The 12,460-nt window shown below is 52.9% G+C and overlaps 1 protein-coding gene across 8 annotated transcripts in view; it reads left to right on the top strand.

Moving 5' to 3' along the window:
• Window positions 1–12,460, top strand: part of AKAP13 (A-kinase anchoring protein 13) — a 216,860-nt gene that overhangs the window by 108,978 nt on the left and 95,422 nt on the right. For all 8 annotated transcript variants that reach the window (XM_080607070.1, XM_080607073.1, XM_080607076.1 and 5 more), the window contains exons 8-9: window positions 1,379–1,568; window positions 4,710–7,584. In XM_080607070.1, the coding sequence (XP_080463196.1) occupies window positions 1,379–1,568; window positions 4,710–7,584 (3,065 nt within the window). The remainder of the gene's footprint in view (window positions 1–1,378; window positions 1,569–4,709; window positions 7,585–12,460) is intronic.

Genomic DNA, 12,460 nt, shown 5'->3' with positions numbered 1-12,460 from the left:
CTTCCCCGCAGCGCTCTGCCTGCTGCTGTTGCCACTCGTGGTGTTGTTTAATCGTTACTGCTTCGCTTTCTAAATTGCACGGCTTCCCGGAGAGGTGGCCTTGTGGTTTGCCCGCTGGAGAGGTTTGCTGCTTCTGAAGAAACCAGTGGGTAAAGGTGCAGCCAGCTGTGTAGTTCTACCTGGCGGACGGTACAAGTTTGCTGCACATGTACCTTGTTGAGTCCCTTCATCATTTTTGTACAGTTACAGCTCTGTCCCAGGCCCTTCTAGGGAAACCTGTAGCTAAAGGGAAATCTGGGGATGCCAGCTGTGGGGCCATGCTGTCGGCTCAGGCTAGTGCTCAGCAGCTGCAGTCCCAGGGAAGGGACGATGGAGAGGTCTCCGTTGCTCATGCCCATGAGCAGGTCAGCGTTAGCCCCACATCCTTCAATCCCTGCCCGGTTCTCTCCTGGGAGTTGTCTCTCTCATTAGGGCGTGTGATGATGAAAAGATGGTTTTGGTTTCCTGAATCAATTCTGATTCAAAATGAAAGCTACAAACCTGAAGCTTTAGATGAACACCTTGATAAGATGACCGCTTCTACAACCCGTTAAAGTGACACTGCTGTTTCTGTGCAGCTCGGTGAGAGTAGGCACATGAAGAATTACTGCTCTGAGTTGTAAGCTTGTGCAAAATCAGGGTCTGACGTCTGAGATGACTGCACAGAGATTTCTATTGACTGGAAGTAACTGCTGAGTTAGTTTTTCATTCTGATCTCCAACAGCCCCCTTTTTCCTTTCTTTTCCTTTGGTAAGAAGAACGTCGGTGTTCTTGCCGCAGAAGGGCGGCAGTCTCACGACACTGAGGATGTCTCACATCGAAGCAGTTTCACCGGGCAAGCAGAATTCATTTCAGGAGTGACAAAATTGCTGCAATTTGATGGCTGTTGGGTGTTGGTGAAGAGGTGTGCTGGTTTCGGTGTAGAAGTTGTAGTATCTGTGTCATAAAAATCGTTGCTCCCTCGAACTTGTCCCCCTGCAGTCTTTCTTTCAGGTATCTGTTGTTCTCCAGCAGCTACTTTGGTGATCTTCACCTGCAATAAATTCTGTTTAAAAAGCAATTGCAGTGCCCTTTGCTATTAGTCACTCGTGTTCTTCTTGTCTGGGGGAAAAAAGCAGATCTCTCTACCTGAGAAAGACCTTGTGGAGTAGAGCTCGTGGCTGGCGCTGGCTCTAAATCACATTCGTTTTCAGGACGGAGACGCGTGCGTGTGTGTGTGTGTCTGTCTGGCCCTGGAGCCATTGATTAGATGACTGTCCAGAGTGAGGAACAGCGTGTGTGTCCTGCCGTGCAGCATCCCTCCTTGCTCGCAGACTAACCTGCGGTGGTTTCTTTTCAGAGAGGAAGCCAGGGAGCCGGACTCGTGGAGCACCTTGTCCCACACGGTGCACACCGGGGAGTACTGCGTGAAGCACCACCGGCGGCTTGATGTTTACTTGCTGACAGCTGAAACCAAGGAAGGGACAAAGGCCAGCCTGGAGAGCGACATACGGCAGCTTCAGCTACACATGCAGAGCCACCAGCACCGGGTAAGGAAACACCTGTGATTATTGAACAGAAAGGGAGCCGGCTGGCTGCTGCTGTCGTGAGCAGCCTGGCACCTGCTGGGGCGTCCACGCGCAGGCACCGTTTGGGGGCATGAGTACCAGTGAGTCTAGACATTTGCTTTGGATGTCCTTAGCCAACAGCCAGGCAGCCACCTGCCTATTATCTCCTTGGAGCACAGGGAGATCGGATAAAGCCATGTTAGGAAGCACATCAGATGGGGAAAACCTTCGTGGAGGTGAGGTGCAGCCTCCTTCCAGCTGCTGGCAGCCGTTGGGTGGCGTGTGTGCGCTGGAGGGGGTCAGGGCCTGGGGGACTGGCACCCTGGGTACGTCTGTGTTCGGATAAAGATGACAGGGTCAGAGGGGAGAGGGAAGGGAAAGTGTTTGGTGAGGGTGATGGAGAAAGCAGTGGTTTTCTTAGTGCCTTGGTGTAGGATTTGGAGAAGCCCACCTGAGCCACGCGGTGAGTGTGCCCAGAGCCCTGCCCACGGTGGTGCAAGGTGGGGGCTTGGGAGGTTTCCTCTCAGTGCTCGAACATCAGTTCCAAAGGGACGTGTTTGAGAGGGGAGGACGAAGCAGTGGGACACTTCTGTGCAACTTCTCAGAAGTGCTCTGCGTGTGTTGCACAGCTGCCATCGCTTTATCACTCGTAAATCTGCTGCTACAGGGGTGTGGGGTTTAAATAACAGTGCTCCCAGGCATTTCTGTGCCTTTAAGCAAGCAAAGAGAGAACTGCAGTCTGCATTGGGCTGGGGGGAAGTTCAGAGGTATCGGTCACCCTTCCCCAAGCAGGAGATGTTAATTACTCCCCATCTCGACAGGAACTGGTGGCATGAGTGGCAAAGCAGAGCTAACCGTGAAATCGCCTCCCTGCACTTCCCCTTTTCATCAGCTGGCACTAAGGCACGGCCGCACATCGAGCTCCTTCCTTGCTTGCTAGAGCCAGTGCCAGATGGGTACATTTTGTCTGACAATGAAATCACAAAAGGCTATGTTTAGACTTCTTCCCAGCGCTGTTTCACTTCACATCTAATCTGATTTGGATTTGGAGCGCAGCCCTGTAATGATTGCGTTTAGGTTCATTTAGGGTCGGGTAGAAGCCAGTTGGCTTCTTTTGGAGCCGGTTCTATTTTCCAGGCTATCAGCAGAGTGACTTCACCGCGAGGGTGCTGGGGCTGCCGCCGCCCCTCCGGCTTATTCCAGCACAAGTGTCACCGTTGTCTGCGGCCGTCTGTCCGTCCTGGCTGGGGACCAGCAGCACGGTGTCCGTGCTCTGCTGCAGGGTTGGGTGGCCGAGGAGATGGTTCTGCTTTTGCTGCCCGTGCTGTCTGCCTCCTGTGCTCACCTGCCCTGGGCTGCCTCCGAAAAGACGAGCTGCGTGGTGGCTGGCAGATACACAGCTGTATGGGAGGTGGGTGGCGGGGTTGTTTGCTGCAGGAGGGCCATCGCAAACGCCAGAAGTGCGTTCAGTGGTCTGTGATTCAGTGATTCGGTGGCCGTGGTCAGAGTTTGCAAACCTCAGCGTGGAAAGAACAGTAAGTGCAATATCCTCGACGCAGCAGGGATGGGCTTAGCCACGGTTTGTACATGCACCACCCAGAAGTTCCCTGCGATGCATCAGCTAACACGCTGCTCCTTCTGTTACTCGGGGAGAAAAGGGTTGTTTAAGCTGGTATATTTGGTGTGAAATCCTGTTTCTCTGGGAACTTTTAGAGTCTTAAAGATTTGAAGGAACCTATTTGAGTCAGACTGCTAGGGTACTTCTTTTTTTTGAGCATTTTTATGAATAAAGGCAAAAAATACCAGAGGTTTGAAATAGATTCATTAGTGCTGAATTTCTAGAGGGCCGCAAGCACTCATCGCCTGCTGTCTGCGTGTTAGCGTGTCCTCCGAAAGCGTGCAGTGAACTCCCAGAGCCTGGCTCGAGAGCTGCACTCCACAGAAAATCAAGGAAGCTCTGTGGGGTGAGCATCCAAGGGCTGAGGTTGCTCGTTAATTTAGCGAGTCGCTTTTTCTGGTATGCGAATGCTGAAATGCAGCAGAGAAGAGGAAAAAAAAGATGATATTGAAACAGAGGTGATTCTTTCTAAATAAAGGTTTGATTGTATCAAGCTTGGTGGATCCTGGACAAGGCGGATATGCTGGAAAGGAAATGCAGATGGGACAAGCTGAGCGCTTTGCTACTGTTCCACGGTATTGCACATACTGATTTTAATACAGTGTTGTCATTTTCAATCTTTTATTTCCATGTAGGAAATAAATTTCGGCTATTTAATTCCGCATGCATTTCTCAGGAGTGGATTCGATGGTGAGTTCAGCCCTAGAAGCAGGAGACAGCTGACTGGGTTGGGCAGTGACAGCCAGCTGCCCTGTCTGGAGCGGTGTTTAGAGCAAAACAGGGAAATGGAGCAACGCAGAGCAGAAGCGGGGAGTGCCATCGGGCAGGGGGCTGAAGTTGTTCTGCAGCAGTGTCAGCTCAGGCCCCTTGGGACCAGGCGGGTGTTCGTTTGCATTATGTGGTAGATTGAATTCTGCTGTTGACTGACCTGGTATTTCAGTGCACTGAAGAACTAAGAGCACAGCTAACTGAGGGGCAATGGCAAAGGTGACAGAGCCGAACTCTTCTCGGTGGTGGCAGGTGGTGTAGCAAGGGGTTAGAGAGGGACAAATCTCAGCCTGGGGGGGTCGGACTGGCTGCTGGGAAAAAATTCCTTCACAGGAGGATGGTGTGGGACTGAAGGAGGTTGCTTGGAGAGGTGGTGGGGCCTCCGTCACTGGAGGTTTTTGGAACTTGCCAGAGCCTTGTCTGACCTGAGGTAACACCGGTGATAGTCCAGCTTCAGGTGGGAGGTTGGACTAGATGTCCTTCAGAGGCTTCTTCCAGCAACATTCCGGTCATTCTAATAATGTCATATTGTTATTGTCATTTTGTTACTGCATAACAAAACCAGCAGGTAACACGGCCTCGGCACTACGTCTGTAGCTCTGTCCCTAGGGGCTGTGGACGTCAAGTAGGAGCACAGCAGGAGCAGGAGTCGCATGAAACAGGGGGTTGTGTTCACAGGCCTTGTACGTGGTGGATCCAGAAAATAATCATAATTCATTTTTTTGGTCTTGTTGCAGAGTTTAAGGAAGCAGACGGAGTCTGTACCGGGAGGTTCTGGGAATAGCTGCGGCGGCGGAGCAGAGCCAGGTGGTCACCCAACCACTTCGTCTCAGAGCCTGGGAGAAATGGCAAGAGAAGGAAGGGAGGAAAGTCCATCTGGTGTTCACCTCGACAGCGGGCAGCTCTCCGACCAAGCCCACCAGGAGGACAAGCGCCCCAGCGGGAGCCTGGGAGCTGTCAGTGATGGACCAAACGGTTTGCTGAGTCTGGGGGACGCGGAGAGCCCAGCGTGCTCTTGTGAAAGTAAAAATACCGTGACGTTGGGTAAAAAGGAAGAGGAGGGGCCAGCCTCTGCCGAAGGCTCTGGGGCCGTGTCAGATGAGAGCGGCTGCACAGCGAGCCCGTATGCAGGCGTAAACGGGGCCGTAAATCTCCCATCCTGTGGAAATACAGATGAGGAAGCTGGAATGACATCTGCTGGAGTTGTTCTGGATCAAGCTGGCTTGTGCAGTAAGGATAGCACCCATCAGGAAGCGCAGGCTGCCGAGGAACGTGCAGCTGAGAGTGCTGTCCCTGGGGTTCAAGCTGCAGGCGAAGCCCCGGCCTCCCCGGAGGGCACGGATGTGGCCATGGGCCAGACCGAGTGCAGGAACTGTACCGGGGCGGCTGACAGGGCGCCAGGCCAGCAGCAGGTAGAGGATGGGATGGCTGAGACCGCCAAAAGGAGGCCTGCGGATCCGGAAGAGCAATTGGCAGCTGAGGAAGAGCCAGCCAGCGCTGCTCAGCCCTTGCTCGACGGTTTTAATGGCACTGACTGTGCGGGTGGGGAGGATGCAAACGTGGGAGTGGTAGCGGCGTGCGACAGTACGAACACAGGTATTGGCGCTGGAGGTGTCTCCGTTGATCTTTGCGAGAGTGGTGATAACAAAGAGACTGGAGCAGGCTCACGCACTGATCAGGTAAACGATGGCCTTTTGGAAAGCCAAGGGGATGCCCGTGTGGAAGAGAAGCAGGATGTGACCACGAGCACCGCGGCAGCGTTACCAGCAGTGAACGGGGCGAAGGCTCCTGCGTGTGCACCTGAACGTGGTCTTGTTTTGGAAAGCCAGGACAGCACTACGAGTGGGGGGCAAGAAGGACAGGTGGAAGCTGGTATCACAAACGGCAAATCCAGCTCACCCTCCCTGGAGGACAGTGTGGAAACCGATGGCCCTGAAAATGGTGGTGGTGCTGGAGCTAACCAAGGCAGCGCAGAACTTGTGCGTGGCCAGGGGAGCGGTGAGATCACTGAGAGTGCGGGCGAAGCGAGGGAGGGTGGTGAAGCCCAGAAAGAGGAGGCAGTAGGAACTGATACCAGCAGCAGCGGAGATGGAGGAAGCGCAGACTCTGAAAACGGAGCTCAGGAAGTTGCTAGCTGCTGCCCTGCTGTTGGTCAAACCGCTGTTAACGATGCCATGGGTGACAGCTTAAAACTGGATACTGCTCCAGTGGGAGAGCAGGAGCCTGGATCGCTCCCTCTGGAGGATGCAAGTGCATGCCTGGTGGAGAAGGAGCCTCCACAAGACGGAGAGGAGGCAGCAGAAAGCCCTCGGGGGCAGGAGGGGCTGGGCGGCGAGGTGAGAGCGCTCGCGCCCCGTCCCGACGCAGAGCACCCGACGGGAGATGCTGCAGCGGCACTTCCCGGGCAGGAGGCGGCCCTGCGCGGTAATGACCCTGGATTATCTCCATGTGCCAAGGGCGCAGACTGTGCAGAGGATAATTTCGTAGGCACACCCTCTGTAATTCATAATGAAGAATCTAAACAAAAGCAGGAAGTGGCAGCAGCGGCGGCGGCAGGCTCGGCAGAGCTGGCCCCGCCGTGCGGCCGGGAGCCTGGCGAGGTAACCGGCGTGCTGGGGGAGCATGCGGGGGTCCCGGGCCCTCCCGAGCACGGCCTCCAGCCTCAGGCAGAAGGAGGCACGGCTGAGCCCGAGCGGGAGGCTTCTGACACCGGCCAGGAGCAGGTTTTGTCGGAGGAACTGCTTGCCACGGTTGTGAAATCCTCCGCCTGCAGCCCAGGGGGGCCCACGGCCGGCGTCGATGCGGGTGCTGGGCTGAACGAGCCGGTCCCCGAGGAGTCGGCGGGCGAGGCTGGGGCGGCGGGTGCTGGGGAAGGCACCATGCAAGCAGCCGAGCCGCCGGGCGAATCGCTGGTGGCGGGGAGCAACCCTTGTCTGGACATGGGGCCGCACCAAGAGCGTGGTCCCAGCCCGCAACACATCTCCCCGCGCAGCAGCACCCCCGAATTAAAGGATGCTTTGGAAGTGGAAGCCCCGAGCGTGGCTTTTGAGGCTGAAGAAGCGTTACAGATAGCGGCGATAACCCCCGTCGCGGGGTACGAGGAAGAGCAGCAGGATTTGGAGAGTGTCCTTCCCAGGGCGGCGCTGCAGCCCATCGCGGAGGAGCCCACGTGCGACAGCGACTCCAGCACGGACACCGTTTGTCCGGGCAGCGAGGGCGATGCTGCTCCCGCTGCCGCCGCAGCCCAGGGGGAGGTCTCGGCACAGCCCGAGGGCAAGCAAAGCCGAGCCGTGTCGGAGTCAGCCCTCTCGCCCTGCTCCTCCGGCTTAAATGCTGTTGAGTCACCAGAGCATGTGGGAGTAAAGAGTTTGGTTTCGGCAGACGATGGCTCCTCTCCGGATAAAGCTCCTAAAATGGTAAAAAGTTTCGATGCCGTAGTGTTTGCAGCGGGGACCCCTTCTTCTCCTGACCTACCAGCCGCAGGAAAAGCGGGGCTCGAGCCCCAGCCTGCAGTGGATGTGGGAGCCGGCCCGAATGGAGAGGCGGATTTAAGCTCCTCCGCCAAGAGGACGGACGTCAGCCCGGCACCGCGAGCTGCCGAGCCTGGCACAGGTATGGAAAATCGGGCGGTTTCCTTCTTTGCAGCTTTTCTTTGTCGGGCTGCCCCTAGCATCAGCACAGGAAGGGAAGTGAGTGCATGAGGCCTGCCTTACAGAGGAAGTGGAGGTGTTTGGGGGGGTTGCTTTCTTTTTGCTTTCGTGTCTGAGAAGTTACATATTAAAACTTGCGGCCCAAGTGCATGTTTCTTGGCTGGCACTGGGGGCAAGGAAAGGACATCATCTCCTATGAAGCCGTGCAGAAGAATTTCTAGCACGTAAATCCCTTCTGGGGAAGGAATGAATGGGAGGGAGATATTTCGACCGCCATATCTTCAAGTTACATACTTCGTTGTGGGCCTCAGGGTTTATTTGCTTAGTGCTAATTTGAGCTATTCCTTCACTTTTCCCCCCCGTATTTTTGCTAGCGTACAGTCAGAGGATACGGCAGCGCTGCCTTACGTTTTCTTTCCTCCCCTGCTGGAGCAGCTGCCGGTGTCCTTCTGAACTGTGCAAAGCCACGTCCTAATTGGCGGGGTTAGGTCATTTAGAAGAGAGGGCCAGCCCTACCCCCTCTGCCTTTTCCTGTCTGCGAAGCTTTTGTCGGGCAGAGCAGCCGGGGTGTTTTCCAGTGCGCTTGGGCAGGGCCGGAGCTCGCCGGGAGTTCGTTCCCTGCTCGCTGGGGCCAGCTGGAAGCGGGAGCAGCGCTCCCCCGGGAGCAGGGATGCTGCGGGACAGCGGCGCCTCGCTGGGGATGGCTTAGACCCGGTGCCCGTGCAGCACGAGCTACCCGAAAACGCCGTCAGGTAACGCTGAGGAAGGGGAAACAGACCTGGGTAAATGGGCTAAGTGAGAAGTGAGTTGGTCGCTAGAGTTAAATCAGAGGTGGATTCGCTCCTGAAGCGCGGAGCTAATCTGATCTTTCCATTCCACCTGTTCCGGCAGCTGTTCAGCGCCAGCAGCTGAACTTTTTCAGTTGCCAGTTTTTCCTTTTTGCTATGAGAAAATTACACAGTGCATCCTATTTCACAGCGCTGAACAATCAAAAGAAGAAAAAAAAAGAAATTAAAAAAAAAAAAGCTGCCATGATATAAATCATGAAGTTCTAAAGGTTTTTCACTGATTTAATGCTGGGAGCTTTTACTTCGGTCTAAATACAGGGTAGAGTGATGGCAGAGGATTTGGACTGGTAAGTGATAGCAGAATAACTGGGGGCAGGGGAAAGGTCTGATTTTTGGAGGGGTCACTAGTGGGTGGCTCTGGCAAATACTGTTTTCTTTGATCTCTCTGAGTTTTCTTTGAGTTCTTTGATTTTTAGAAAGTTTATTTGTCAGGAGATAATCAGTAAACTTTAGTCATTCGTTAGTAAATAAGTAGAGTGCTTTAAAGGTGGATTAGAAAGCTGTTTTCAGAAAGAAATTTATTTTTGTGCTCTGGCAGATTGACATTTCAATGGGATGGGAGTGGCTGTAAGGCAATACCTGGGAGTGTTAGCTCTGGGAGCTTCTTGGGTTTTGCCTCATTACAGCTCAGGTCTTTATCTCTGGCTGGATTCTTGGAGGCACGATGAGTTTTTAAAAGGAAATGGAATGAAACAGCCCCGTAAGGTAGTAGGTGGAGTAAAAAAAGTAACAGTAAGGCATCGTTCTGTGTTAGGGCATGGAAGGGGAAAAAGAGGAGGTGATCCTGATACAGGTTTAAAATGCATAAGGATTTAGGATTAAAAGACCTGGCAATACAACGGTTTATTGTCCTGTAAAATAGGATCTAGAACTGTGAGATGGCAGCGATTCGGGACACGGGGCTCGTTGTTTGTTGCTGGTAGCGCGTACATCCCTGCGCGTTGACGGCCACGCTTCGTGTGGCACGTTCCCTGTGCTCCTTCTGCGGCAGCCTTCAAGGCTTTGTGGGAATTCCTCGGTGCTGTGTCAGTGTCGGGGAGTCTTCCCTGCAGTCTGGGGTTGTACAGAGGATTTTGTGAGTAGTCGGTGCTCTGAATGAATCAAACCTTTTTTTCAAGAGCTGACAATAAAGCCTTCTCAAAGGAAGTGCAGGTCACGAGGCCGTTTCTCAGGAACACGTGTGGTCAGAGGCTTTTATTGTCATGCTAATTTATCAGACACGCAATCAGCTGGTGCTGCTGCTGCCATTCCTCCAAATCAGAAGTTGAACTCTTTAGTTTCTTTTATTTATATTGTAAAATTGCCCTCAAATATATACCAGTTTTTCTCATCGCATCATGTTAGTTCCAGCCTCACCCCAAAACAGAGACCTCAAAGGGACAATCATCTGATCCAGATAAACATCTCATGTCTGATCACAAAATTGAAGGAAGGTGATGGATGTAGGAGATCCTGCTTCCCTAAGGTAGCTCCTCATGCTCTTAGGTTTCGACTGAGAGCTGTGTTACAGCCAAACAGTGGGTCCTTCAGTGATGTTATTTGCAAGTCAGGCAGAGATAAGCTCCCTGTTTAACAAGCAGGCGGTTAGGGTTTGAAAGCACGCCACGACAGCTAGGCTGGGCACGGGGAGGTAGCAGAATGCGTCCGAGCAATTCGGCTGGTGCTGACAAAACACCTCCAGGTAGATGCAGCTTCCCAACAGCAAGCGACCCTGGCTGCGTGGTTGGGGTCTGGCATCTCCCATTTACAAATACCATGAGCACTGCTCCCGAACTCTTCTTCTGGGAGAAATTTCCCTGGTGTATCTTCTCGTAGATCTCAGCCTTTAAAGCAAACCCCCCATTGCCAGGTAGGAGCACATCACCCTAGTTGAGTTTTACCACTCCTCACCTCGGGGGGACGTGGACAGGCACTTCCTACAGTTTCCTTCCCCCTGTGGAGGAGCAGGGTGAATCGATAACGAGTGGTGCTAATGACACTGCACTTGTGGTAAGGTGCTCTGTGCCCTAAAGGCCTGTGGTGATATTATAATACCAGTCTCTAGTTCGAGGTTATGCTTCTGAGTAGCAGTTTACGAAGAAGTGACAGAGTGCAAGAAATGATCCCCTTGTGTTTCACCCTGAGGGCGACATGGAAGCGAAGCACCCAAGCCTCAGCACACAAACCATGTGTTTCTGCTGTTTAAAGCTCTTGATTTTTATCTAGCCCGACGATAAAATGAGGGTCTGATCCTGCTAGGATTGAGCTGAAATGCTAATTGCTGACCTTAAAGGGAGCAGCGTTCTTGACACACTGTTCAGGCCATGAAGATGCCCCAAGCACCGCCCGGGCTGTGCTTTCAAGGCCATTATCAGGGAGGGGATTGTCTTTAGGGTTTCTGCTTCTCAGATGGGGAAGCAGAGACTCTGCCCTAGTAACTCGTTCAGATGCAAGCAGGAAATCTCAAGCAGAACTGGGAATCTCCTGATTTTCTTCTGATGCCTACAGCAGCGTTTGGCCCATGGCTCGTTCCTCCAGTTCTTACACCGCCCCGAGTATCGCTGGGCTGCTTTCTTCTGTCCCCGGTGCACCAGCACTTTCCTTCTTACAGCTTTGGACCAACCTGTCGGCTGTCAGGGCACATTTCTCCCCGTCACGGCATTGCTGCGACCCCACGCAGTTCTCCTTGTGACCCTGATTTCTGCTTTGCCAGTAAATGGGACTTTCAGAAGCTCGTAGTGTCATCTCGGATTGCTGAGAGTCTGCACACAAGCTCATCTAACAGACAAAATTATGCCAGTTTGAGTTAGTAACGTCGGGTTATTTTATCAATAGTGCGTTGCAAAACCAGATATCCCTAAAGCCCCAAAGTCAACAACAGATTTAATGCTAATGGAAGGCCGTTGGCAGCAGTCGCTGCAGCAGTTTTCCAGTTGAGGTGGAGGCATCCTCTTGCAAAATCCCCTCGTCGAACGGGAAAACTCGCTGCAAACATGCATCTCCCTTTAGAAGGCGATGCCATTCATGGGGTGTTGGGTTTTAGGAGAAAGTAGAGTGAGCAGGATTAGGGCAGGGCTTTAGCCCTAACACAGCCTCTCTCCAGCCTTGAGCGAGTCTCTGCGCTCCTCCACGCTGGGCTGCGTGGCCGTGGCGTGGGCATGGCACTGCCACAAGCCCCTGGGGAAAAATAAACGAGTTTGCTCAAACAAACTGCTTTGCAGACAGCAATCCTGTCATCGAAGCATGATTTTCTTTACGTTAATTCCTGGTGTTCACGGGTGTCGTGAGAGCCGTTGGCTTAGGGGAAAAAGATTTTTACAGCTTTGATGTTCATGCCAAGGAAAGGTACACAGAAGGGAACCCCTGCGGAGGGGCGACTGATGAAAGTTTTTGTGGCTTTGCTGGGCAGAGAAAGCAGCAGGGACAGAGCGTTTGTGCCGCTGCGGTGGTGAGGAGGGGGAAATCAGCTGGGGCTTTTGTAAAGTCCACCAGACGAGGCTTGGCCTTCCTAGTCCCGGGACCAAACCAGCATCCTGAAGGCAGAGCTGAATTTTAGAAGCTCGTCATTTTTTCAACACTGAAAATATCAATGGAGAAAGCAAAGCTCGTATTCTGCATTCTCTTCGGGTTATGGTAAGAAGAAAAAGAGCAAAAACTTTGGTTCTTTAGCTGGAGGGATGGCAGCCAAATGAATACATGGGCAAATACACGCAGATGTGCTCAGCCTCACCTAGAGCCTCCCAGGAGCAGCCCAGCCGCACGTTTCTCCCTGGGCTTGCTGCTGTTTCATAGTTTCCTTCAGCCCAGACACGATAGTTGTTAAAACTAATAACAAACAAGCAGCAAAGTCGGGAATGAAACCAGATGTCGGGAGTAAAATGGACTTGTTGAAGGGGTTTGGTTTTCTTTTTTTTTCTTTTTTCTCTTCTTTTTTTTTTTTGAGACTGGTTTGAATAAACAGAAAAATCTCGGCAGCCCTGAGCGAAGTTTGTTTTAAATTGCCTGTGCAAA

Source organism: Anser brachyrhynchus, assembly GCF_964034855.1.
Source record: "Anser brachyrhynchus genome assembly, chromosome: 11".
In the NCBI taxonomy this organism is placed as follows: domain Eukaryota; kingdom Metazoa; phylum Chordata; class Aves; order Anseriformes; family Anatidae; genus Anser; species Anser brachyrhynchus.
The sequence above is the reverse complement of the archived record's forward strand: the minus strand, read 5'-3'. Positions and strand labels throughout refer to the sequence as shown.